The sequence below is a fragment of the Mandrillus leucophaeus genome, unplaced genomic scaffold (genome assembly GCF_000951045.1).
Source record: "Mandrillus leucophaeus isolate KB7577 unplaced genomic scaffold, Mleu.le_1.0 Scaffold760, whole genome shotgun sequence".
Lineage (NCBI taxonomy): Eukaryota > Metazoa > Chordata > Mammalia > Primates > Cercopithecidae > Mandrillus > Mandrillus leucophaeus.
This window is the reverse complement of record NW_012108253.1, coordinates 1,720,176-1,745,192: the sequence shown is the minus strand read 5'-3', so window position 1 is coordinate 1,745,192 and position 25,017 is coordinate 1,720,176. Positions and strand designations below refer to the sequence as shown.

Here is a 25,017-nt window from a genome sequence, read left to right as displayed (position 1 = left end):
GGAGCTTGCAGTGAGCCGAGATCACACCACTGCACCTCCAGCCCCGATGGCAGAGCAAGACTCCGTCTCAAAAAAAAAAAAAAATATATATATATACACACACACACACACACACACACACACACACACATATTTATATATTAAATATATATATTTCAGATTTTTGACAGTGGATATGTATTTTTTTTTTATAACCAGAAGAATGTTTAGTAAATTCACAAATCCCATTTTCAGAGCAACAAGATAAAGTGGGCTGTGACTGCTTCCCAATATTCACGATGACATCTTCTTACATTTGTGACCCTTGTTACCAAAACACGATGGAACAAGATAGAGTTTAGTGGTTTCCAAGACGGAATTATTTTCTTAAGGAAAAAAATCCCCAAGATCCCCTCAAAAGTTGCCAGATTCCTTTCTTTCTAGAACAAGAGTTAGGTATATGATCTGTTGAAAATGATAAAAAAAACTTGGAATGTTTTACAGCTATTAAAAGATTTGAGGTTGACCTGGATGTCCCAATGTGGAAGGCTCTCTAAGATATATTGATGAGTAAAAGATGCAAGTTGCAGAACATATGTACTAGGGTTTCATTTAAAAACAATAGCAACATCCCAAAGGTGGTGCATGCTTTGCCAAAATTAAAAAAATAAAAAATAAAAACAGCAACAATAACACTCCCTCACCACCAACTATGTGGAACATTTTATTGAAAACAAATATATTTAGAGAAACGTCGCTTGGCCTGTGAGGGTGCACACTGAGGTATTATCAAACGTTACCATAAGAGTGGGTGGAAGGAAGGGCAGGAAACAGGGTTTCCTGAGAGGGACTTGGTGGGGTTACTTCCTTTATATTTTATATAGCTTCACATTCTTAAACATTTTCATATCATTTAAAAACATTCAAAAGGAAATAAGTAAAAAAGAAATTTTAATAAATGCCTCTGCTTGCAAGCTCAGAGTACAAACTTTTGCTTATACATTTTAAATAATTAGAATTTTTAAATTAAATTTCTGCATTTTTTCAGAGGATCTGTGGTAATGAGAAAAAGTACTCTTTCCTTTGATTATTTTGCAAATATAAAAATGGCAAATTGCCCTTTCTGAGATATCAGTGCAAATATTCTAAATATGATCCTAATGACTTAAACAGTTTTGAAGTGCAGTCAGACAGAAACTCATGGGCCATTCCCTTAAACCAACTAGCCTATCAAATTCATGCTCATTGTTGAGCACAGACAAAAATGTGATACAGGAATTCACTAATTCGATGACCATGTCTTTGCCACACAAATACTCATTCTTGTCTTGGCAAACATACCCTTTCCCTCTTATAATGTATTTCTCTTTCTTACACCAAAACCCACTTCCAGAAGGGTGCAGGAACACATTCATATGAATGTATAAATGACTCTTTAATGTTATACCTTCCTAACCAGAATTGCTTTTTAACCAACTAACAAAGGAATGAAGCGCTAATGGTGGAATCTCACATATTAGTCAGAATCTGGGGGCTTAGGCAGTCACTGACTGCTTATGCATAGCCACAGCAGCCTCAGCAGTGGCCTGGGGGCGCCAGGTGCTTCCAGACTTACAGGTGATGGTATATGTCAGGATCCCGCTGGAGCCGTGTTTGGAATCCTATATACAACTCATCCCAGAGTAGACCATTCTTCACCACGTGTCTGATGACATCCACCCGGGTACGGATCTGAAATAGACATGGAACCACTCGCAGGGGCAACCCAGGCAGCAGAGTATGGATCCCTCCTGTCCCTGGGAGAAGCAGCTGCCCATGATGGCAGAGGCATGGAGAGCCAAGGAGAAAAGTCTCTGGGAGCAGATATCACAGGCTGAGGAGAAAAGGAAAGAAGCTAAGTGCAGCAGGACTTGAAAGAAGGAAAACAGGTAATGGATTAAGAGCAGGGGGAGTATCTGGCTGAGAGCACAGACTGCAGATTGCTGGGTTCAAATCCAGGTTCTAGCTGTGTGATCTTGGTCACCATTCTGTGCCTTGGCTTTCTTATCTATAAAATGAAGAGAATAATAGAATATGCCTTATAGGATTGTTGTGAGGATGTATATACAACACTTAAAGCCTGGCACATAGTAAGCACTCAAGAAATCTTTGCTATCATTGTCATTCTAAAAGCCGAGTGTTCAAGTCTCCACCTGAACATTTAGAGGCAAAGCAGAGCCTGCAAGCTCACAACAGTCTGTAGTTTCTGGCCTGTCACAGAACAGGATTACTTTAAATCATGTGGTCAAGATCCTTATCCTTAAAAAATCCCAACTTTTAAACTGTTGAAGAGCCAAAGCAGCACAGGATTAAGAGACAAGCAGAGATGGTCTTGAGTCTCAGCCCTGCACTTACTAATTATGTGACCTTAAGCTTGCTAAGCCTCCGTTTCTCTATTATGAGACGATTGTGAGAAAAAAATGAGACAATTTATATAAAGAAAATAAAGAGAAGTTGTTCTTGGTTGGACTTAGTTTTAACAATCCATCAGCACCAGTGTTAGGAGCCCTTTCAGTGTCTGCATCACATTTTCCCCTGGTAAATATCATGCCAATACCAGTAGAGGCAAACTTTTCATAAGTGAGAGGCTATTAAATGACACAGACTGATTGGAAGTTTGGCATTTTTAGATCTATTTCTCTTTTTTGCACCATTTATATAAAACAATTATATCTATTATGAACTGAGGTTACAAACATAGGTCACAGTTTTGCTAACAGAGGTTTAGAAACATGATTCCACAGCTTGGTCAGGTTAAGGTCGGCCTGGCTAAGATGCATTACCAGGACCTGGTTCCTCCCAGTGCAGGGTAAATGGCCTTTCTTGGCCTTTTAGCTGGGAGAGGAGCACACAGGAAAACTGGAAGTAGATTGAAGAAATATTTGGGGTGTAAAATGGAAAGGTCTAGATTATTGATTAGGTTTGGGGATGCAGGAAAAGGGAAGAACCAAAGATTACTCCTTTGTTTCTAGCTTGACTGACTTGGGGAATGATATTACCCACGATCAGATAGAAAAAGGAAAAAGAACATTTTAAAGGAGGAGGATGAGGAGTTGAACTTTGAACAAGTTGAAAATTAGGTGCTAAGGATTCAGAAATCCAGACAATTATATCTAGCAGACAGTTGACTATGGAAGAACCCAAAGCTTGACAGCACTAGAGGCAGCCAGAGAGAGCTCTGGGCTGGACATATGGATTATTTTTGGAGTCATTAGCAGAGAAGTGATGTTAGCAGGTGAGTTTACCCAGGAAGAGACTTGGGAAGAACAGTGGAATGAACGCAGAGTCCTGGAAGGAAACAAGAGACTTAAGCAGTGGCTGGGGAAAGAGGAACTCCAAAAGAATGCAAAAGAATATTCAGGAAAACAAGGAGGTACTGTCACTGGGCTAAGGAGAAGACTATTGCTTCACAATGATGGACAAATTGCGTGCATAATCTATCTCCTCTGCATTTCCAGATCCAACTAAAATGTTGCCAAGCAATTATGCAGGAATAAACTGCCACAGTGAAAAGAAATGGAAGTGATTCATTGACAGGAGAATTCAACTAATTACGTGAATCTACAAAGCGTGCAGACAAATGGAAACCAAAGATGCAGGGCAGAGACTGTAGAATCCCAGACAGTACATGGAGGGGCGTTCAGATGTGGAGGGAAGAGAAGTAGGTACTGTGGATGACAGCAGGGCGAGCACAAAAGTATGTCCATGAGATAGCTGGCCCTGTCCCTATACTACATATGGCTCCCAGGTCAAATATATTTAGACAGTTATCTCAATACATAGAATCAATTTTGGAGTGAGGGGAGAACAAGGTAGTGTATTTGTGATGCTGAAAGCAAGAGCCACCACATTTTGGCACTCAGGGGTCCCCTAGCCTACTAGCTGGCCCCTCTCTTCACCTTCACAGCTTAAAGCATACTGATGATCCTTTGGCCAAATACAGCCTAGCTCTCATTTCATGTAGTCTATAGCTCTTTAAGAACATTGACTCTGCTTTCTACATTTATAAATTTGGGTATTTCACATGAAAAGCCAGATTTTCAAGTTCTCTGGAAATTTCAGATCAGCTGGAGCTTAGCAGGCCTGCCCCCTTCTCCTCCTGCATTCTACTTGATGCAATCTGCACCCAGCTTCACCAGTTTACGAGATGTGCCTTGCACCAGTGTGCAAGCCCCCTGTAAGTAGAGCCTATGGAATGACAGATCCTACACCTGTACATAAGAGCCCCAAATCAGCTGGAAAAAGTCTTTTTATCAGTAAATATGGACTAATCCTGTAATTCTTAAAAGTCACCCACAAAGAAAGGAGGATCAACCTAGTATAAGTTTTCTTTAGAGCAACCTTGTCTGTAACGGGAAGCCAAAGGAGCAGTACCTTTGGGTGTCTATGGAAAATGATTAGTCACCCAGAATTACCCGCTGAAACTTACACACCATGAGGCAGGAGACAGTTAAGCAGAAAGTCCCACATAGAAGTGAAGCAAGGAAGGGAAAGGCATGGGTGGGGTCTGGAGGCAGTGAAAGGTGGATTTGCAGCAGAGTTAGAGAGGAGCCCTTCCAGATTGGTGCAGGAGGATGGCGAGCCATGCATTTAAGAATGGAGAGTCAGCGTGATAGAAATGATGAGTTTGAAAGGCAATTAATACCTCCAAAAAGGTGGCAGGAGGGAGGCAATATAAGAAGGCTCCAGGTAGCAAGAAAAGGAGCTCTTCCATATATAGGCATAACCCCTTTAACCAAACCTCAGCATATAGAACTCTCCCTAAAATCCTGGGAGATAAAAGCCCTCAAGCGACATTATAACAGCACAATGTGCAGAGATGGCATCGTGATTTGCCCCATGGTATATTTAATCTGCAACAGAACTGCTACTTGTTCTTTCCAGCAGATGCATTATGGAAAGCTGTGAAAAAGTGATATTTTTTTCCAAATTAAATATTTTAAATGAAGTTATTTAAAAATTTTCAAAGGTGAATCTCTTGAGGCTAACAGACATCTCAATTTATAGGTTTTGTAAATTCAGATTTAAAAGGCTACACAGTGGCTAAGAGCATAGACTTTGAGCTAGACTGCTTGAGTTAAAGCCCCGCACCACCAATCTTTAGCTGTACAACCATGGGCAAGTTATTCTAACTCTTATAACCGCAGTTTCTTCATCTATGAAATGGGGGCAGACAGTAATATCTGTTCATAGGGTTGTTGTTGGATTAAATGTCTTAATATTTGCAAAGTGTTTAACACTGTGCTTGGCATAAAGCAAGCTAGGTAAGTGTTTGATACATAAAGCAATAAATGCAAAGAGTCATTTTGTCTAAAAAGGTGTAAGCCTATTTATCATCTATACGGTGTCTCACACAGGATTTTCTTACATGTAAAAATCCAGTTTTGTTTTGTTTTGTTTTGTTTTGTTTGTTTTTGAGACCGAGTTTTGCTCTGTCACCCAGGTTGGAGTACAATGGCATGATCTTGGCTCACTGAAACTGCCGTCTCCTGGGTTCAAGTGATTCTCCTGCCTCAGCCTCCCAAGTAGCTGGGACTACAGGTGCCCACAACCACACCCAGCTAATTTTTGTATTTCTAGTAGAGATGGGGTTTCACCATGTTGGCCAGGCTGGTCTCAAACTCCCGACCTCAGGCAATCCACCTGCCTTGGCCTCCCAAAGTGCTGGGATTACAGGTGTGAGCCACTGTGCCTGGTGCCAGTTTTTGTGTTTTTTTTTTAAATACCTATAAATCAGGTAGTAGATTATTAGTTTTACTGAAGTTTCAATATAGGATTTCTTCAATAGCAAGTATTTTAGTAAACACAAAAATACTAGTCAATTTATTAAAATGTAGTTTAAGAGCACATTTATTACATCTATTAGGTGAAGGTATATTTAAACCTCTACATTTAGGGCATCACACGTTTAAATGGCACATACAATAAGTTTAAGGGCAGACTGTATATCCTTGTAACTAATGATTCTGACATTCATAGACAATTTTAAATTACAATGCATGCTCACATATATTATGTCATTTGACTATCACGACAAACTGGTAAGGTGGGAGCAAGCCCTGTGGAAGCAAACAAAAACCCCTAAAGCTCAGACAGCTTAAATAACTGCTCAAAGCCTCCTAATCAGGAATCATGATGTGCAGAAAGGGGCATCAATCCCCATCTTGACACTGTCTCCACTGCCACGGCTTTTTACATAATGCTGCCACTGGCGAGAGCTTTGTTCAGAATTTGAATGCAATCAATATGTGATGCTTCATGTTGATCTAACTCCCTTTCCAGAGACACCCATTGAGAGGGGCAGAGGAAAAGGAAGGCAGAGATCAATGCTCACAGGTCTAATAACAGCTTAGGTTGAACAGGTGTCTGGAAGTAAGCAGATGGAGAATCCAATCTTTGGGAATGGCTCATAAAGAAATAAGTGTGAACTTTGATCAATAACAATATTTTTAATATTGGTTTGTTAGTTGTGACAAATGTACCATAGTAAAGTAAGTTGTTAATAACACTTTGTACTATCCTTGTAACTTTTCTGTAAACCTGAAGTTATTCTAAAATTAAAAGTTTATTTAGGAGGAAAGGAAGGAAGAGAGGAAGGAAGAAAGAAAGGAAGGATGGAAAGAAGGAAGAAAAGCAGACTTCCACCAGTGTTGCTGCTTACTTCCTCATAGGGATGTTCTCGTTGTGGTCTTTCTTTTGGGAAGGATAAATCTAGAAAGTCAACCAAATAGTCATATCCTCCAGGAAAAGGATTGAAGTCCTCATCTGTCTCAATCATCTGTGCAAATGACAACATGGTAAAGAGAAGAATATCAATCAAGTGGTCAAGGTCTTTAAAAAATTCTAAGAATGTGTAAGACTCAAACGCTGTCAAATGATAGATGATAGCAATGAACTGGAAATTAATATTAAGAGTCTCTTCTCTCACCTGAACTGTAACATTCAAATCCTAGTCTATATTAGCAAAACAGCTTCATGTCACTAACACCAAATGTATAGAGCTGGTTATTCTATCTGAAGTACTATTACTAATGAGATATCAAATCCCACCATGAATTTGCAGGTGAGGAAATAAATGTGGAATGTTTCTCACTGTCATATAGCAGCTATATAGAAATGGTTTCACTGAAAATGTTTTATAAAAAAACTGTCAAAAGTTTTTCTCTTTTTCATAGTAATTGTCCTAATGAAAATATCATTTACCAATGCTTCCTAGGTCATTAGATTTCAAAGACAATTTTCTAGAAATTATCTGGGAACTAATATAGATATTAGCCATTTGTTTGGCTAAGTGAGGACTGAAAAAAATCTTGCCTCTGCTACCCTTTTATTTCATTGAAGAAAGAATGTTTTAATACCCAAATAGAAAGGACTTAGTCATGGAATAATAGCAATTCATCCCAAGAAAAGAGAGTTGACATACATACCTGCTCTCTTATTTATTTCACTATTTGCCAGCAAAAACTTTGCCACAGACTGGCCATGGGCCCCAGCTAGGTTTTTGGGGATCATTGCTTTTGAGAATAGTAAGTAGTATCTGGCATTAGTGTTCAGAAATTGAAAGATAAACTTGGGAGTAGTTCTTACCCTAAGGGTAACAAATACTCGTGTCTTAAGAGTGTGAGTGTTGTCCATTTCCTGATGACATCCCTAAACTTTGCTCCTCTGCGCAACCTCAGGCATCTCATATAAGCCACAGGTGGCTGTTTACTTGCTGACTTTGCAGTTACTCCTGTCCCATTTCAGACCTCCTCTTTGTCTTGCACCCTCTGTCTGCTAGTATTTAGTTTGCTTCTGGAGATATGTCCAGTTTTGGTGACTAGGTTATAACATGAACTCTTTCTTAGCTTGTGGCTCTGTATGAATGTGTTAGGGCTAGTTTAAGCTGTAGACCTAGGCCTAGTTCTTAATTTGTGCAATTCAGCCTCAGTATAGCTGCAGATAAGGGTTACCTGCTTCTACCTCACCTTGCTCCAGGCCATCACCTCTTTGGGTGGATCCTACCTTCTAGCCTCACAGTTTAAATAGCTGTTCCTGCCATGCCAAAACAAAGCCTAAACACTCACAAACACAAACAACAAAAAACACGTGGTGATAGGAGATAAAAGATGTTCCAAAAGAAAAACTTAGGGACTTCAGAACATTCTCTAAATATTCAACAAGATATTGCTGATCACACTGTCAAATCTGTTCTCTGTTAGGCAGTTGATAGGACTTAATAAATGCTTATTGGAAAACAAAGGGATGTTCATGTATTTCCATTATGCAAGAAAGCAAAGAAAAACAATAGCATACCCTGACCACAAGGTTGTAATCTTTAAATCCAGCCCAAGTGAAGTATTCTTTTATCCAGGATGAGTGAAGAAATATTTCATCTCCTACAGCAGCATTCAAGATTTCCAAATAAGGTTCAAAATCCCAGGAATCCTTGTAAATTTTGGTCCCTTCTGGAGGCTCTATGATGCCCTTGCTTAAAGACACAAAGGTGTGAGAACGGTGAAAGAAAGCAACAAGTAATGAAGGCAAAAGTTAGTACTTAAGTAGTAAAAGTCAACCAGACTAGCAGCTTTGAGACTACTCAGATAATTCACAAGGGGTCCCACAAAAGTGCCTCAGTGGTCCCACCATTGCCTAAATCAGAGCAGCTCCTATTGTCTAGTGTGATAGGTTTCTAAGTCAGATTTCATTTGAAGAAAGAAGTCTTAATGTCTAGAAAAAAACGTGTGAAAACCACTAATTTGGGCCTCTTTGTTCCAAACAAGTAAATTATGGAAATGTTGCTTATAATCTGGCCATATGATCTTGTGGATGCCTGCACACTTGTGCCTCCCCACCCCAATTAGAATATAAGTTTGGTGAAAGTAGCAACCATGGCTGAACCCATAGCAGGTGTTCAATAAGTATTTGTTGGATATATGGATGACTTTAGCGTATCTTTAAGAAATTCCCAGAACTTTGTGTCTCTAATATATGGTGCTCTTGCTGTCCTAATCAAAGCACAGCCAATAGACAGATGCAAGTTTTTATCCTTAAACCCAGCCAGTAATGTGGATAATAGAGTTCTCTGACAATCCTAGAGTTCTGTCCATCTCATATGAAGATGTATCCTTGCATAAAATGCGGAATTTTAAATCCCGAGAATGGAATAGGATGTGATCTGGATAAAGAAAATATAAGGAGGGAAATAGGTGCCCATCTCATAAAGACGTGGCAGGTGGCGGTAGCTGACCCTCTTCTCAAAACTATACTTTTATATGCCCTAAGCTACAGATGTACTGGTTTCTGTAAAAAAAAAAAAAAAAAAAAAAAAAAAAGAAAAAACAATTATTTAACAAATCCTAAAGCTTCTCACTTCTAAATATATCTCAAATCTTCTTCTGCAACTCCTTGCCTTGCCTCAGTCTAGAGCTTCACTAATCTCTTTCTATAGAAAGCCACACCCTCCCAACCACCCTCCCTTACTCCAGTGGTTCTACCTGTTCCCCAATCCATTCTCTGCAAAGCTGAAATGGTTTTTCTAAAACACAACTCAGTAATGTCCCTTCTTTGCTTTATAATATTCTGCAGCTCCCCTCACCTCACTCACAGCCCAAATTCCCTACACTGGCTTCTGGGACCTTTCTCCAAGCCTGGCCGCCTATCCGTCTCACCCTTTTCCTCCGCTTTCACTCACAAGCCCTCTACTCAGGAAGACAGATGGCTTTATGAGGACAAAAGCCTCTTCACATCTGTATCCCCTATACCTGGGATGATGACTTGTATACAGAAGGAGTTCAATAAATCATTTCTCAATGAATGACATATATTTATGCCCTCATTCGAAGTATCCGCATTCACCAAACCCATTGTACACTTGCCGTCTCCAGCACATCCCATTGCTTCTGACTAGAATCTCTTTCTTCTCTCTACTTGTGACATCCTCCTCATCTCTAAATGCCAAAGATCCAGATTAAGCTTTCCTTGGTCACATTTTTTTCCTCCTCCCCTTGCAAGGCAGTTAAAGTACTTGGTCTCTGTGTGTCCCCTATACTTTGTCTTAGCTCTGAGACCCAACAGTGTTGACTTTCTAGTCACGCAGAATGCTTTGGTGAGGCACGAGGATACACATGCAGATTCCTGGGCTCTGCCTCAGATCTACTGAATCCGGATCTGGGGGGGAAGGGAGTCCAGGGATCTGGATTTACATGAGTCTCTTCAGTTATTCTGATGTTCATTAAAGCTTGAAAATTACTGCTGGGGCAATAGAAAGAGATGATTTTTGCAGTTAGGCAAATGTAAAATGACAAAGGCTCTTGAATACCTTGCTAAGAACTGGAATAATTAAAAACCTTTAGACCTGGAAAATAAAATTAGAAACACTTTTATCCTGGAGGCACTAAGGATATCCTGCAGAATTTTAAACAGGAATGTTTGCACTTTAGAAAGGTTACTTTGTCAGCAATCAAGAGCAGGGGCTTTCAAACATTTTGCCTATCATCCCAGTAAAGACGATATTTTACATTAGGACCCTGGAGTCCACCTACCAAGGGTACCTATGAAACAAAAGTTTCATGAAATGATACGCTTGCTACATGAAATGTACTCAGGTATTTTCTATTCTATTCATTTTATTCTATTATATTTCATTTTTAAAACATTGACTGTGAGCAATGGCATTAATTTTATGACTCGCCAATGGATTGTGACCAGCAGATTGAAGACACTGGCATGGAAGATGGGTCAAGGGAAGTTGTGTGGGAGTCAGGGGGCACTGCAGGAGTCTAGGTGATAAATTTTGAGAGGCAGAATTAAGGCCAGGGCAGAAGAGGCTGGAGATAAGTGATGGATTTGTGAGTGCTTTATGAAGGAGAATTGACCAGATTTGATAACTTGTTTGATATGGGAAGTTAGCAAAAGACAGAATCAGCTGATTTACCATTCATACTGACTTTGCAGAGGCAAGGCTGGGAGAGGGTGAGCTTTTGGTAATTGCATGTACCACTCTCCAAAATGTTAGTCCATTTCCAAATAGCCCATGCTGGTTTCATTTGGCTTCAGAGTAGTATTCAAAAAAATATAGCTTTGTGACATCATGTTAATTTTCTTGGATTGCATTTCCAGTGTGTTACTGTTACTTGTTCAAATGTACTATCTGTGGAATAGGAAATTGGGTAATATTTGCACTGACATGAAAACTAATTTTCTTACTGCTTTTTACTTTCATAAAATAATTTATTTTTGAGCTGTATCAATGGCCCTTAATAGAAGAAAAGATTATTCACTGTTTACCTTCTAGAAAGGTTCTGAGATGATGAAAACATTTGAGTCATTGTTATACAGGATGAAAAGATTAGGAAAAAATTCAGTCTTCCCCAAGATTTGTGAGATACTTGTTGGATAGTTCATTTTATTTAAATGGTAAGACTTCCATTTTTAAAAAGTGACCTAGGCCGGGCGCGGTGGCTCACGCCTGTAATCCCAGCAATTTGGGAGGTGGAGGTGAGCAGATCATGAGGTCAGGAGTTCAAGATCAGCCCGACCAACATGGTGAAACCTTGTCTCTACTAAAAATACAAAAATTAGCCGGGCACGGTGGCATGCGCCTGTAATCCCAGTTATTCAGGAGGCTGAGGCAGGAGAATTGCTTGAACCTGGGAGGCAGAGGTTGCAGGGAGCTGAGATCGTGCCACTGCACTCCAGCCTGGGAGGCAGAGCAAGACTCCATCTCAAAAAAAAAAATAAAATAGAAAGTGATGTGTGGATTTTACTGTATAACAAACAAAATAAGAACCTGTCAAGAGGCCAGAGGTGAGCCATTTATTTTCTCATAGTATTGAAAAAATATTATAAAACATTTTTATCCTCTAAAAATATTTAAGCCAAACCTGTCTGTTGGATCCTTCAGCATTCTTCCCAGATCAAGGGTGGCTCCAGGTCGAGGGGTCCATGTTATCACATCAGAGTTTTTCTTGATAAGATTGTTGAGTTCCTTTGGGTCATTTTTGGTGTTTGTTTCTTTGATGTACCTGAGAAATAAGAGCACTCCCATGTAAGAAAGTTTATTCTCAAGTGCACAGTCTGATGAGTACAATGACAGATTTCTGTTTTATTTTCTCCACGTTTTCACTTTCCAATCCTCCTCCACTTATTCCATGGAAAAATACTATATTTGGGCTAATGTCCCTAATTAGAGAAGAAGTGTCAATCAAAGAAGATTGTATTTATACTTTGTTTTTAAGTATAATCGCATGGTGATTGGAATTGAAGTTAGATGTAGCAAGACTGACTACTGAAAATAGGTGGGAATTGCACACTCCTGTGTTTAATGTTAATATATAGATTAACTCTTATTTGGCAGGCATTATACTAAGTGTTTAATATGAACTAACTGATTACCTTCACAATGCCCCACGAGGTACTATTATGATGCTCATTTGATAGAGAGATAAACTAAGGCTTAGAGAGGACATATGACTTGCTCGAGGCCATACCGTTAGCAGTCAGCCCAGCTCCAGCTCTCCACCCAGCTGTCCAACACAGGCTGTGCAGCCAGTGAAGGCTCAGCCCTCACAGGATGCCACAAAACTTTGGGAGTAAAATCTGAAAAGTTTTTACATTCAAAACCATTAAAAATCTACTTGTTACATACATACATCCTCAGTTGCAACCCATCTTGAGATCCAATTTCTTTTTTTCTTTCTTTTTGAAACAGGGTCTCACTCTTTCATCCAGGTGGAGTACAGTAGCATGAACATGGCTCACTGAAGGTTCAACCCCCCGGGCTCAAGCAATTCTCCTGCCTCAGCCTCCCAAGTAGCTGGGACTACAGGCATGCACCACTATGCCAGACTAATTTTTTGATGTTTTGTAGAGATGGGGTCTCACTTTGTTGCTGAGGCTGGTCTCAACTTCTGGGCTCTGAGATCTAATTTTTTTGTTTTCTTTTTTGTTTTGTTTTGTTTTTTTTTTTTGAGACGGAGTCTTGCTCTGTCGCCCAGGCTGGAGTGCAATGGTACGACTCGGCTCACTGCTACCCACCCCTCCCAGGTTCAAGCAATTCTCCCTGCCTCAGCCTCCCAAGTAGCTAGGATTACAGGCACCCACCGCCATGCCCGGCTAATTTTTGTATTTTTAGTAGATATGGGGTTTCGCCATGTTGGCCAGGCTGGTCTCGAACACCTGACCTCAGGCAATCCACCTGCCTTGGCCTCCCAAAGTGCTGGGATTACAGGTGTGAGCCACCGCATCTGGCTGAGATCTAATTTCTAACTGTGGCATTGATAAAAGCGTGGTGTCTCCCAAATCTAATTCCATATCACAATCTTTCTTGAAAAGCCTTAACTCTTCAATTTCAATGTCATACAAGAATGTGATTGTGGTTGTGTTGGAGCAGAAAGAGAAAGATCCAGAGAAAGAGGATTTGCCACTGTGATTCACCTAACATGGGTTTTATAGACAGACATTTCTGCTAAAGGGAATTTTACTTTCTTGAGCTACAAATTGGTTACCCAGACTTGATAGATATGTTTAGTCAGATAAGCAAAAAGTACATAATCATTTGCATTTCTATAGCACTCAGGTGACACATTTATGATCTTGGAATCAATTTTATAGACACAAGTGAGGATGCTGTCACTGCACCAAAGACGTCAGTAGCTTTTCCCTTTTTACACACATTAATATCCTCCTACTGTTACAGTCACCACCGTGTCTCATCTTCTTCTGGCCCTTAGTCTCTACGTGGTTCACTAACAGGTCCCCCTGTCTCCAACTTTCCCCTCTCCAATCACGTTACTATTCATTACTCTTCCTAAAACATAAGGTGTGGTGGTCACAAAGTTCTGTAACTTCTTGATGTGTCTTTGTCTCTCTATAAAATAAAAATAAAATCAGTATCTAGATGGGGTATTGTGGGAAGTGAAAGTATTTGCCAACTACTTACATGCAACAGTGCAGCTTTTAATTGCTTTAAATTACAGCATCACATTAAGTGGTCAAGTGCCCACCACCTCCAATTCTTCTCCACATCCTTGCAACTCAACCTACTTAATATTTCTTGAATCTGCATTCCCTTCTCACTCCCCACTGCCACTCATTATTCCTTCCTGGGTTATTGCAACAGTTTCCAAACTGGCCTCCCTTTCCCTTTGCCATCACACAGGCATACAAACCCCTCCAGTGCACATCTGATTACATTCCTGTTCCTCACCCGACTATCAGGCTCCCTATCCTTCCAGGAAAAAATCCAAATCACGTAGCATGTCCTAAAGTGCTCATACAACCCCTATCTCCTGTTCTGACCTGCAGAGAAGTCAGATAGATGGTGGTAGAGACAAATGAAGTGCAGAGAAGTCAGATAGATGGTGGTAGAACAAAAACCACAATCCCATGTACTCCTCCTACTGTCCTGCTGCTTCCAGTTGATGAGAAGTCATGGGCAGTCCTAACACGATTACTGTCACGAAAACTTGCCTCGAGGACTGACTTATTATCCAATAAATTCAGACAAATACAGGTAAGTGTACTTTCACGGTAAAATGACACATGCATTTCCTGCCTGCACATAAACAGTCCCTGCGCTTTGTTCACAAAATATCAGTAACTGTATGATAAAATAAATTTTTTGTGGAGCAGATGATTGCTCATGAAAATGTTATAGCTAGGGGATGAGTCACTGCGTAAGCTCAGGATCAAATAAGTTCCATATACAATCAAGGGAATCTCATAAAAGCAGTTTAAACATCTATAAAGTTTGCTTTAGCATTTAAGACAAAAATTGTGCTCCAAATAACACAAAATGGGTAGATTTATTATATGTATTGCTTTTGCAAGAGATTATGAAGTCCATAAAATGTGCATGTAATATAACTTGATTGTATCACAAATATGACTTAACTATGCTTGCTGGGTGCAGTGGCTCACACCTGTAATCCCAACACTTTGGGAGGTCAAGGTGGGAGGATCATTTGAATTCAGGAGTTGGAAACCAGTCTGGCCAACATGGGGAAACCCCCATCTCCACTAAAAATACAAACAAAAAAAAATTAGCTGGGCATGGTGGTGCATGCCTGTAGTCCCAGCTATTCAGGAGGCTGACGCAGGGGAATCCCCTGAACCTGGGAGGCGGAGGTTGCAGTGAGCTGAGATTGCGCCATTGCACTCCAGCCTGAGTGACAGAGTTAGACTCTGTTTCTACCAAAAAACAAAACAAAACCCACAAACAAACAAAAAAACCAATATGCTTGCCTTAACTACCAAAATGCTCTTTAAGAATCACCATGTTTGCCTTTTTTGATCTTTAATTTTTCAAATTTACTGAGGTTTTTTTTTTTTTAACTTTTTAAGGGAGCACAGATCTATAGATCTTAACGCAAATATAGATTCGTGTAACTGCCACCACAATTGGGATACAGGACAGTTCATCACCCCCAAAACTTCCTTGCATTGGCAACTTTGTAGTAAAATTCTTCTTTAACCCCTACCTCCTCACAATCACGAATCTACTCTCTATTCCTATAATTTTGCCTTTTCCAGAAAATCATATACATAGAATCTTTTAGTATGTAACCTTTTGAGACTGGCTTCTGTCACTCAACACAGTGCCTTTGAGATTCATCCACACTGTTGTATGCAGCAGTTCTTATTGTTGAGTAGTAGTCTGTTGTATGACTATACCATAGCTTGTTTATCCATTCACCTGTTGAAGGCTATTTGGGTTGATTTGGTGATTATGAATGGAGCTATTAATATTTGCATATAGATTTTTTGTGTGAATAAAAGTTTTAATTTAATTAGGGCAAAAACTCAGGAGTAGAACTGTTGGATCATACAGTAAGCTTAGCTTCAGAGAAACTGCAAAAGTGTTCTCTAGAGGGACTGCACCATTTTGCATCCTTAAGAGCAAAGCATGAGGGCCGTTGGTTTTTGACATAAGGTGGTATTGTCAATTTTCCAAAGTGCCATTAATTCTAATAGTTATGCCATTGTGGTGTTTTCATTTTCCTAATGGCTAATGCTATTCAGCATCTTTTCATATGCTTATTTGACATCCATATATCTTCTTTGGTGAAGTGTCTGTTCAAATATTTTGTCAATTTTTAAATTTTCTTACTATTGATTTTTAAAATTATTTTAAATCATAGTCATATTGCTGATTTTTGAGAATTCATTATATGTTCTGGATACAAGTTATTTGTCAGGTATGCTACTTGCAAAATGTTCTCAGAGTCTAGAGTTTGCCTTTTCATCCTCTTAATGTTTCCTATTTATAGAGCAATCATTTTAAAATTTAATAAAGAATAATATATTAATTTTAAAAATAGATTATGCTTTTGATGCAACATCTAAGAAGTCTTTGCCTATCCCATAGACAAGAATATTTCCCATATATTTTCTTTTAAAAATTTTATAGTTTTGTATTAACATTTATATCTATAATCCATTTTTACTTACTTTTTGCATATGACATAAGGTTCAGATCGAGGTAGGTTTTTTTTGTTTTTTGTTTTTTGTTTTTGCGTATGGGTGTGCAATTGCTCCAGTAACATTTGTTGAAATGACTACCCTTTCTCCATTAAATTGCCTTTTTTCGGGCTGGGCGCGGTGGCTCGTAGCTCATGGCTGTAATCCCAGCACTTTGGGAGGCCAAGGCAGGTGAATTGTGAGGTCAGGAGATTGAGACCATCCTGGCTAGCATGGCGAAACCCTGTCTCTACTAAGAATACAAAAAATTAGCTGGGCAAGGTGGCATGCGCCTGTAGTCCCAGCTACTCTGGAGGCTGATGCAGGAGAGTCACTTGAACCCAGGAGGTGGAGGCTGCAGTGAGCCAAGATCATGCCACTACACTCCAGGCTGGGCGACAGAGTGAGACTCCCTCTCAAATAAAAAATAAAGCCTTTTTTCATTCACATTTCCCCAAATTGCATATTTGCCAAAAATCAATTGGCCATATATGTGTGGATGTATTTCTGGACTCTCTATTCTGTTCCATTGATGTCTGTGTCTATTCCTTCACCAGTACCACACTATCTTGATTACTGCAGCTTTACAAGTAATCTTAAAAGTAGAGAATATGTTCCTCTAATTTTACTCTTCTATTACAGAATTATTTTGATTAGTCTAATTCCTTTGCCTTTCCTATAAATTTTAGACACTATCTAGATCCATAAAATATCCTGCTAGGATTTTGAAGGGCATTGTACTGAATCTACAAATTTGTTTGGGGATAATTAAAATAGGAACTATATTAAACATCCGATTCATGAATATAGTACACTGTTCCATTTATCTAATTAGAGTCTTTGATTTCTTTCATCTGTTTTATAGTTTTAAGCATATGTACTCTGTTTGATATCCTGTTTAGGGTCAGATCCATATGCACAGTGCAGCTTTGGAGTTAACCCAGGAGTTTATCCATAATTTTACGGGCTCACTTTCTTAAGCCTCCTCCTATCTGAAATCTCTCCAGTATTTTTCTGCCTCCCAGGTGTCCCCTTCTTCATCTTCTGGCTGAAAAGCCAGGGCTTCAATTTCCCTGTTCTGCTGTGCATGTTCTGAAAACTGCATATACTTCTGGGGCAAAGTGGTGAGAGGTTAGTGACAGAAAAAACTGCAACAAGGATTCTCTTCGCATTATTGAAACCAAAATTGCTTCGATTTGAGAAAACGATTCTTTTTCCTTGGAGTGTATTCTATGAACGAGGCTTCTAGCAGTCCTTCACCAGGAGAGTTGCTCAGGACCTCTCTCATAAGCATATATGCAAAAAGTGAAAGCAAGTTAATTTTTGACTTTTAATTACTTAGGTGGCTAGAAGCAGCAAATCAAAAGAAGGATTGAGACTTCTGGTAAAGATTTGTTACAGCAGTGAAGAATGATCACTAACAGCCTCTTAGCTAAACTGTAACAAGCAGATATAATGCTTTACTGCCTGGGGCCATTTAGTGCAGGGGCAAACATATCCTGTTATAACATCCTCCAGTGAACTGTAGAAACATCAAGCTGTTATTATTACATTCTAAAACTTTGAAATGATGAATCCACGATATCAAGAAAAGATCAATTATGCTCTAATACTCTGAGAAGACAATTATACCTAAATCATAAAATTTTCACATCTAGAGAGATAAACTATAGCTATCCAGAAAACTGTGCTACCTAGCATCATTTCATTATTTAGAATGCCCACGTTCCCAGAAGTTCTATACAGCTGAGATTTTACTCTATTAAAAGATCTGTGATGCCAAAAATTATTAAACTCTGTTCAATAGAAACACAATGCAAGCATGTGTGTAATTTTAAATTTTCTAGTAGCAACATTTAAAAAGTACAAAGTAACAGGTAAAATTAATAATTTTCCTTAATCCAAATGTTATGTTAATATGAAATCAAGTTTTAAAAATTGAGATATTGTGCATTCTTTTCTGCATATTAAGTCTTTGAAATCCAATGTATATTTTAAACAGAGTACATCTCAATTTAGATCGTACATTTTCATCCGAAAGACTTGATCTATATTTAGATTTTATAAAATGTATAGTTCAAAAAGTAGATTCTCATGCTCAAGTTGTTCCACACATACCCAAAAAGTTTCCCAATAAAAAGAAGCAAGTACTAAAAATGTACTTTCATGTAACATTCAAATCCACATTGACACAACTGGTTCATATTTTTTTTTAGAAGAACTGATTTGGCTTTGAAGCAAAAGCATAACGGTTTCAAAACTATGCCCGTCCAAGTTTAGTAAATTTACTAACTTTTGTGTCAACTCATTAATATTAACATTGAATTCAAAGGGGTATTACATAAATCAAAACTCAACTATAAATTATCAATACTAATGAAATATTCTTCAAATTTTGCTCAACTTTGCAGGGAATTTTAATGCTGTCAAAATAAAATCTGCCTATTGGTTTATTTTTTTAAAATGTATAAAATTATGAATTGGTGCCATGACAAGTTTCCATTTTAACATAAATACGTGTGATGGGTTGTTTTCCCCTCAAAAATGAAATGTTAAAGTCTTGAGTCCTAGTACCTCAGAATGTGACCTTATTTGGAGATAGGGTCCTTATGGAGGTAATCAAGTGAAAATGAGGTCATGTAGGTGGGCTCTAAAACAATCTGACTGATGTCTTTATTAAAAAAGGAAAATTTGCACACAGATAGGCACACAGGGAAAATGCCATGTGAAGAGACAGTAAAGATGGTCATCTACAAGCCAAGGAGTGTCTGAGGCAACCAGAGGCTGGGAGAGGGCCCGGGATCAGTCTTTCCCCATTGGCTTTAAACAGACCATGGCTCAGCCCACAGCTTATTTCAAACTTCTGGCCCCTAGAACTTAACAAATGTTTGTTAACAAAAATTGTAATAGGTTCCTAGGGCTGTTGTAACAAATTTTTGTTACATGACCCAGTTTATGTTCCTTTGTTACAACAGCTCTAGGAACCTAATAAAATATTTCTCCTCGTATTAACTAAGTCACAGTTAAGCTTTTCCTTTCATTGTGTTCAAACACAAGATGTGTTCAACATAATCTGACAGTACATAGTGATTAAGAGCATGACGTTGGAGTCAGACTTAGGATGAAATTCAAAATGAGTTTTTCCATAAGCATTATGATATCAGATCAAAAAACAAACCACACTGCCAGATTTTATCTTTGATTCCTGCATATTTGGCAAGCAATTCTTTTGTTTCAAGAGAATCTTGAAATTAATCATGTAGGTTTTCTTGACTTAACCGAGCATTGGCAAAGGGGACAAGATCAAATTCATGGTCTTTTATTTCTTTCAACAATCCCATAAATTGGTGATGATTCATAGCATTTGCACAAGTTATACTGCTGCAAGAAAAATCACATGAGGTACCTAAAACATGAGAAGACAGCTTCAATCTGTTAATGACACAATTCTATTCTGGAATGCAGTATGGTGTAGAGAAAGGAGCTTTGGAACTAAGCATACCAGGGTTCCATTCTCAACTCATGTTTCCAACAGGGTGACTTTGGGCACATCCCTTGGCCTTTCTGAGTTTCAGATTCCCTATCTGCAAAAAAGGAACAATACCCCCTTCCTATGCATAGTGCTATTGGGAGATTAACTTAGATGGCTTAGCTAAAAGTTCCCAGTTCACTTCCTGGCAAATAGGAAATGGCAGTTGCCATCCTCTTTCCTGGGATCCTTTTGGAGAATATCTGTTATTTTATCTCCTGAAAGAGTTCCTGGCTGCCAAGTGTGGCTTTTATTCATGTTCTGTGTTCTCCAGCAGCTTGTTAAAAGTTCTAGACACCTACTAATCACTTTCCTTCTCATGTCACATTGCTTTCACAGCAAAGTCGCTCATTCCACCATACATTAAGTTGTATATAAAGATGTACAAAGTGTCTAGCCATACTTGTCTGATGGGTGAGATTCCACAAAATACCCAGCAAAGGGACAATAAATTCGGGGTTGCAGGTTCTTCACCAGCTGAGCCTTGTAGTTCAGGAGCTTCTTCCTTTCTGTTTTAATAAATTGGGCTTTCCATTCCTCTGAAATGACAGGATTTAAATTAGACTCTCCTCTCTGGAAAATCACAGAAAAACACATGTTCTAGCAGATTGGAACTCCTTCAGGAGATAAAATTGATAGATAACTAAGGCAGAAATAGAACAAGGCTCCATGTCATTAGTGGAGGATTTCCCCGGAGTTTTTATCTTGCAAATTTCAATTGGTTACTAGGAAAATGTTACCAAGCCAGCCAAAGACACTGAGCTTTCTCCTTGTACATGGCAATTCATTCGGACCCTAGCTGAATACACAGGGTAGCATGCATAATCGTAGTTGGTGTGCATGTGCATTTTAAGGGTATTGTAATTCTTGAAATTGTTAACTCTTTACTAACATGGAAATAGCTTCATTATTTTTGTAGATTATAACAGGTGTGTTCAACATAATCTGACAATACACAGTGATTAAGACCATGATGTTGGAATCACCTAGGATGAAAATCCTGACCCACCACTTACTGGTTGGGCAGCCTTGGGCAAACTACCTAACTTCTCCATGTCTGTATCATCTCTGTAAATGGCGTCATGATGCCTCTCTCACAGCGCTGTTCATTTGCTTATTCATTCACGCAACCAATATTTATTATGCACCTACTCTGTCAGACGTGGTTCTAGCCACTGGGAATAAAGTGGTGAACAAGGCAAAGCAGGTCCCTGCTCTCATGGAGTGTTCGTTCTAGTGAGAGAAGCAAATAATGAACAAGTAAAGTCATTGCAAAGAGTGATGCACCATGAAGAAAATAAAACGGCAACAGAACAGAGAGTGGCTGGGGTGAGTGGGATGAGATGGAGGGAATCATTAGACAGGATGGTTAGTGAAGAGATGACATTTGAGTTGAGACATAGATGAAAAGTTGCTAGTCACATGCAAATCAGGGCCAGCTGCACTCCAGGCAATGGAAACAGTAAACGGAAAGACGTAGGGCAGGTGTGCACTTGACACTTTGGGTCTAAGAAACGAAAGGCAGGATGGGTTGATATATAGCAAGCATCAGAGTGACAGGCAGTGAAGGAACTTGAGGAATTAGACAGGACTCAGAGCATATCGGGTACAAGATCAGGGAGCTGTTACTGTTAATGTTTCTATGAAATTTGACAAACACAGATAAGGATATAAAAAAATATACAAGCTACCCATCACCTAGACATAACATTATGGTATATTTAAGACCTTTTTAAATGTATATGCGTGTACTCACGCATACGTGCACACACACACACAAACTCACTGTCACACACAATGGGATAATGCCAGTTAACCTTTAATAAGTATGTTTTACCTTCCCAGTCACACTTTTAACTTCTTAAGGACAGAACCTTCCCTCTATTTCTCATGTGGTTACACACTCTGGGAGGCAATGAATATAGACTTAGAGAAGAAAGCAAAGAACGGGACAAAGGTTATCTTCATATTGTAAAACAGGGCATTTTCTGCCACATTGTTAGACAGGGATCACTTATCAGATATATTAATTTATTAAGTGGACATTTATTGAGCACTTACAATGCTAGTGTTGAGGATACACACTTCCCCCAAGCCAACCCCAACCCCACTCTTGGACCCAGAGCAGAAAGGCTCCTGCCTAAGACCCCCAACCAGAGGACCCTCCTCTGGGTGCACTAGAGGTCCCCCACTAGAGGACCCTCTGTGGGTGCATTGCTCCCTGATATGAACATCCACAGGTTGAGGTGCACACCCCGTTAGGAACCATATTCCAAGAGCACCTAAGCCTGGATGACCCATTTCAGGCCTTTCCTGTTCTGCTCTATGGTCTACATGGTGAATCCAAGTGATTCTTTTTCTTGGCTCCTCCTGAGGTGCTCTCAGATCTCAACATTTCCTTCATGCTGCATCACATTTTGAGCTAGAAACCTTAGTTTGTAATCTGCAACTTACAAGTCTTGTTTCCCAATAAGATTGCATGCTTCTTGTGGGGAGGGACCATGTCTCAATTACATTTGTATTTACTCTCACCGCATTTAGCAATGTGTCATGCCTGATACTTGGTATCACTTTCATATAAAATATTACCAGTAAATTTTCCACCACTGAAAGTCATTGGAAAGCCTGATGCTCCTCCAGCAAAATCACTCATCATTAGAGCAACCTTCGTAGGGAGCCTTCCCCCATTGGGTCTGGTGCAGTCCACTGTATTCAGTATTTTATGACCTGTGGAGAAACAAAGAGGTATAGGTATTCAAGGTGAAATCTTGAACACCCATGAATGGTTTCAATTCCAAGACAAAGTCTTCCATGTACAGTCTGTATAATTGAACTTATTTGATTATAGAAGAATTGATTATATTAAAGGGAAAACAGTAAGCTTTTAAAACTTAAAGTTTTCAATAGTATATTCTGAATTTTCAAGTGACTAAATTCATCCTATTTGACTTGGTGGATTCTAAGTGTCTCATGAAGACATTTACCTTAATTCCACTCTAGCTCATTCATAGACTGCTTTCTTCAGTCACCTTTTTCCAGGTGTTGAACCCAAAGGATCAGAAAAGAGTGGATTAACATACTTCCCTGTATCTTTTGCAAATTACATGCGAAGTTCATAATCAAATGATTGTTGGGGCAGTAAGGCCATCTTTTCATATGAAAAGCAGTGCATGATTATATTACATGATATTTCTAGGTGAAAGTAATAAAAGACATTTATTTAATAAAGGTAGTTTTGAAGAAATCACTATAGGTGGAATGTAAAATATTTATTGCCTTATGAAAGAAAGCTTTGCTCCTGTCACAATCTAGATGACATTATTTATAATTTGTTTTCTGGAAAAATTATTTGAAAGGTAGCTCCATATTTCTAGGACAAGGATATAATATGCTATATTCTTTCAAAATGGAGCTAGAAGATAAACATGTGATGAAATTTCATATAGATATTACTATCCTTCCTATTAAGAATGTTTTCCATTTTTCATTGTCAATGGGGGTAAAAACATACCTTTGTACTCCACAATAATGCAAGTGTCCATCTCAGGATGAACACCATCCATCAAGATCATGAATCGAAGATTTTTGTCCACCTGGAATTTAACAATCAAACCAACAACTGTGAATTTCAGTTTGGTTTTTAATTCAGTATTTGAGAAGGTAATCACCTGTTCTGGAAAGAATGGTCAATTGAACCTCATATTTGAGGAAATTTCCTTATTCAGAACTAGATTTATTACCTGTTCTGTAGTGTTATACTATAATAGTATGGGCTAATGGAAAGAAAATAATCTTTGCCCAGGACAGTCTGCCTAACGTTTGAAGCTCAAATAGAGGTTGTGTTTATGCAGTATCAGGGACAGACCACATTGGCCCATTTTTTTACTTAATCTTATGGTGACTATCTCACATAACATTCATTCCAGAAAGCATAACTGGAAAGCATGGAAAGAAAACAGATTTCTGACCTGCTGCCATATTCCAAATGGCACGACATTGATATTAGTCAACTGGACACCGCTCTGATTCAGATTCCAAAATACAGGCCTTTCTGTGTTTCCAACATAAATGGGAATATCTGGTCTTCTCCCAGCAAGCTTTTTCAGTGTGGGGTAACTAGGATAAGACAGATGGAAAGGTTGAAAGGAGAAAAAAATAGTGTCATCTAGTATGAGAGACAGTTTGTTCCTTTTACCAACATATATGACAGAGAAGTGAGGAATTGAAAAACTGAACTCTCCCCAAAGACTAGAGAAAAGTTTTTCTGTTCAAGGCTGACTGTGAAAGTGATGGGAGATTCTGAGGGGATTCATCTTTGTTGTTAGAACATATCATATGCTCATGGTGTGGACATCAACCAGGTATGCAAGTTCCATTGCCACACTGATGCTGCTTGAAGGAGGGGTAGTTCTAACAGTAGACACAGACGAGAAAAAGTCATGCTGTAGAGAAAAGAAATGAAGATCATGGAGATCCTCATTTCTTTGCATTCCTCAAGCAGTAGCTCGCAGTAAGAGAGAGGACTGGGACATAGTACAGGACAAAAGCCCCCCAGGACCATTTTTGGGGGTCGGTTTTTCAACCTTCAAAGATTCTGTCCTTTTTTAAGGATAAATAATATATGTTGTATATCAAAGTCACACTTTAACAGACTATATTATTTACCCTTAAGGGAGGGACAGAATTACCAGCTAGGCAAGACAGTGAAATTTAGTGTTGAGGAACTACATTCAACAACTGTAGTAATCCCAACTCAGTACACAATCAATCATCCAAGTCTTTTTGACTATCTAAACATATTAAGTCAGATTTTTATTTATTGAGCATTCATTATATAACAGAGTTATTATACTGTAGGGGGTGGTAGAAAGTTGAATAAACAAATAAATGATTACACATCTATTATTTCAAACTTGGTGCTGGGGCAGTTTTACATACTATGTTATTCAATTCCTACAAAAAAGCTACGAATTTTTTTGTTTTTGTAGATGAGGAAACATTCAGAAATACACAACACACAGTAAATCGGT

At 38.9% G+C, this 25,017-nt stretch overlaps 1 protein-coding gene across 1 annotated transcript in view; it reads right to left on the bottom strand.

The window, feature by feature from the left end:
* Positions 1–25,017, bottom strand: part of LOC105529357 (cytidine monophosphate-N-acetylneuraminic acid hydroxylase) — a 63,403-nt gene that overhangs the window by 9,041 nt on the left and 29,345 nt on the right. The window contains exons 6-13 of the mRNA XM_011966486.1: positions 23,956–24,103; positions 23,499–23,580; positions 22,577–22,714; positions 20,391–20,526; positions 11,883–12,023; positions 8,314–8,488; positions 6,680–6,796; positions 1,595–1,710 (exon numbers count right to left, since the gene is read on the bottom strand). Coding sequence (XP_011821876.1) covers positions 1,595–1,710; positions 6,680–6,796; positions 8,314–8,488; positions 11,883–12,023; positions 20,391–20,526; positions 22,577–22,714; positions 23,499–23,580; positions 23,956–24,103 — 1,053 coding nt within the window. The remainder of the gene's footprint in view (positions 1–1,594; positions 1,711–6,679; positions 6,797–8,313; positions 8,489–11,882; positions 12,024–20,390; positions 20,527–22,576; positions 22,715–23,498; positions 23,581–23,955; positions 24,104–25,017) is intronic.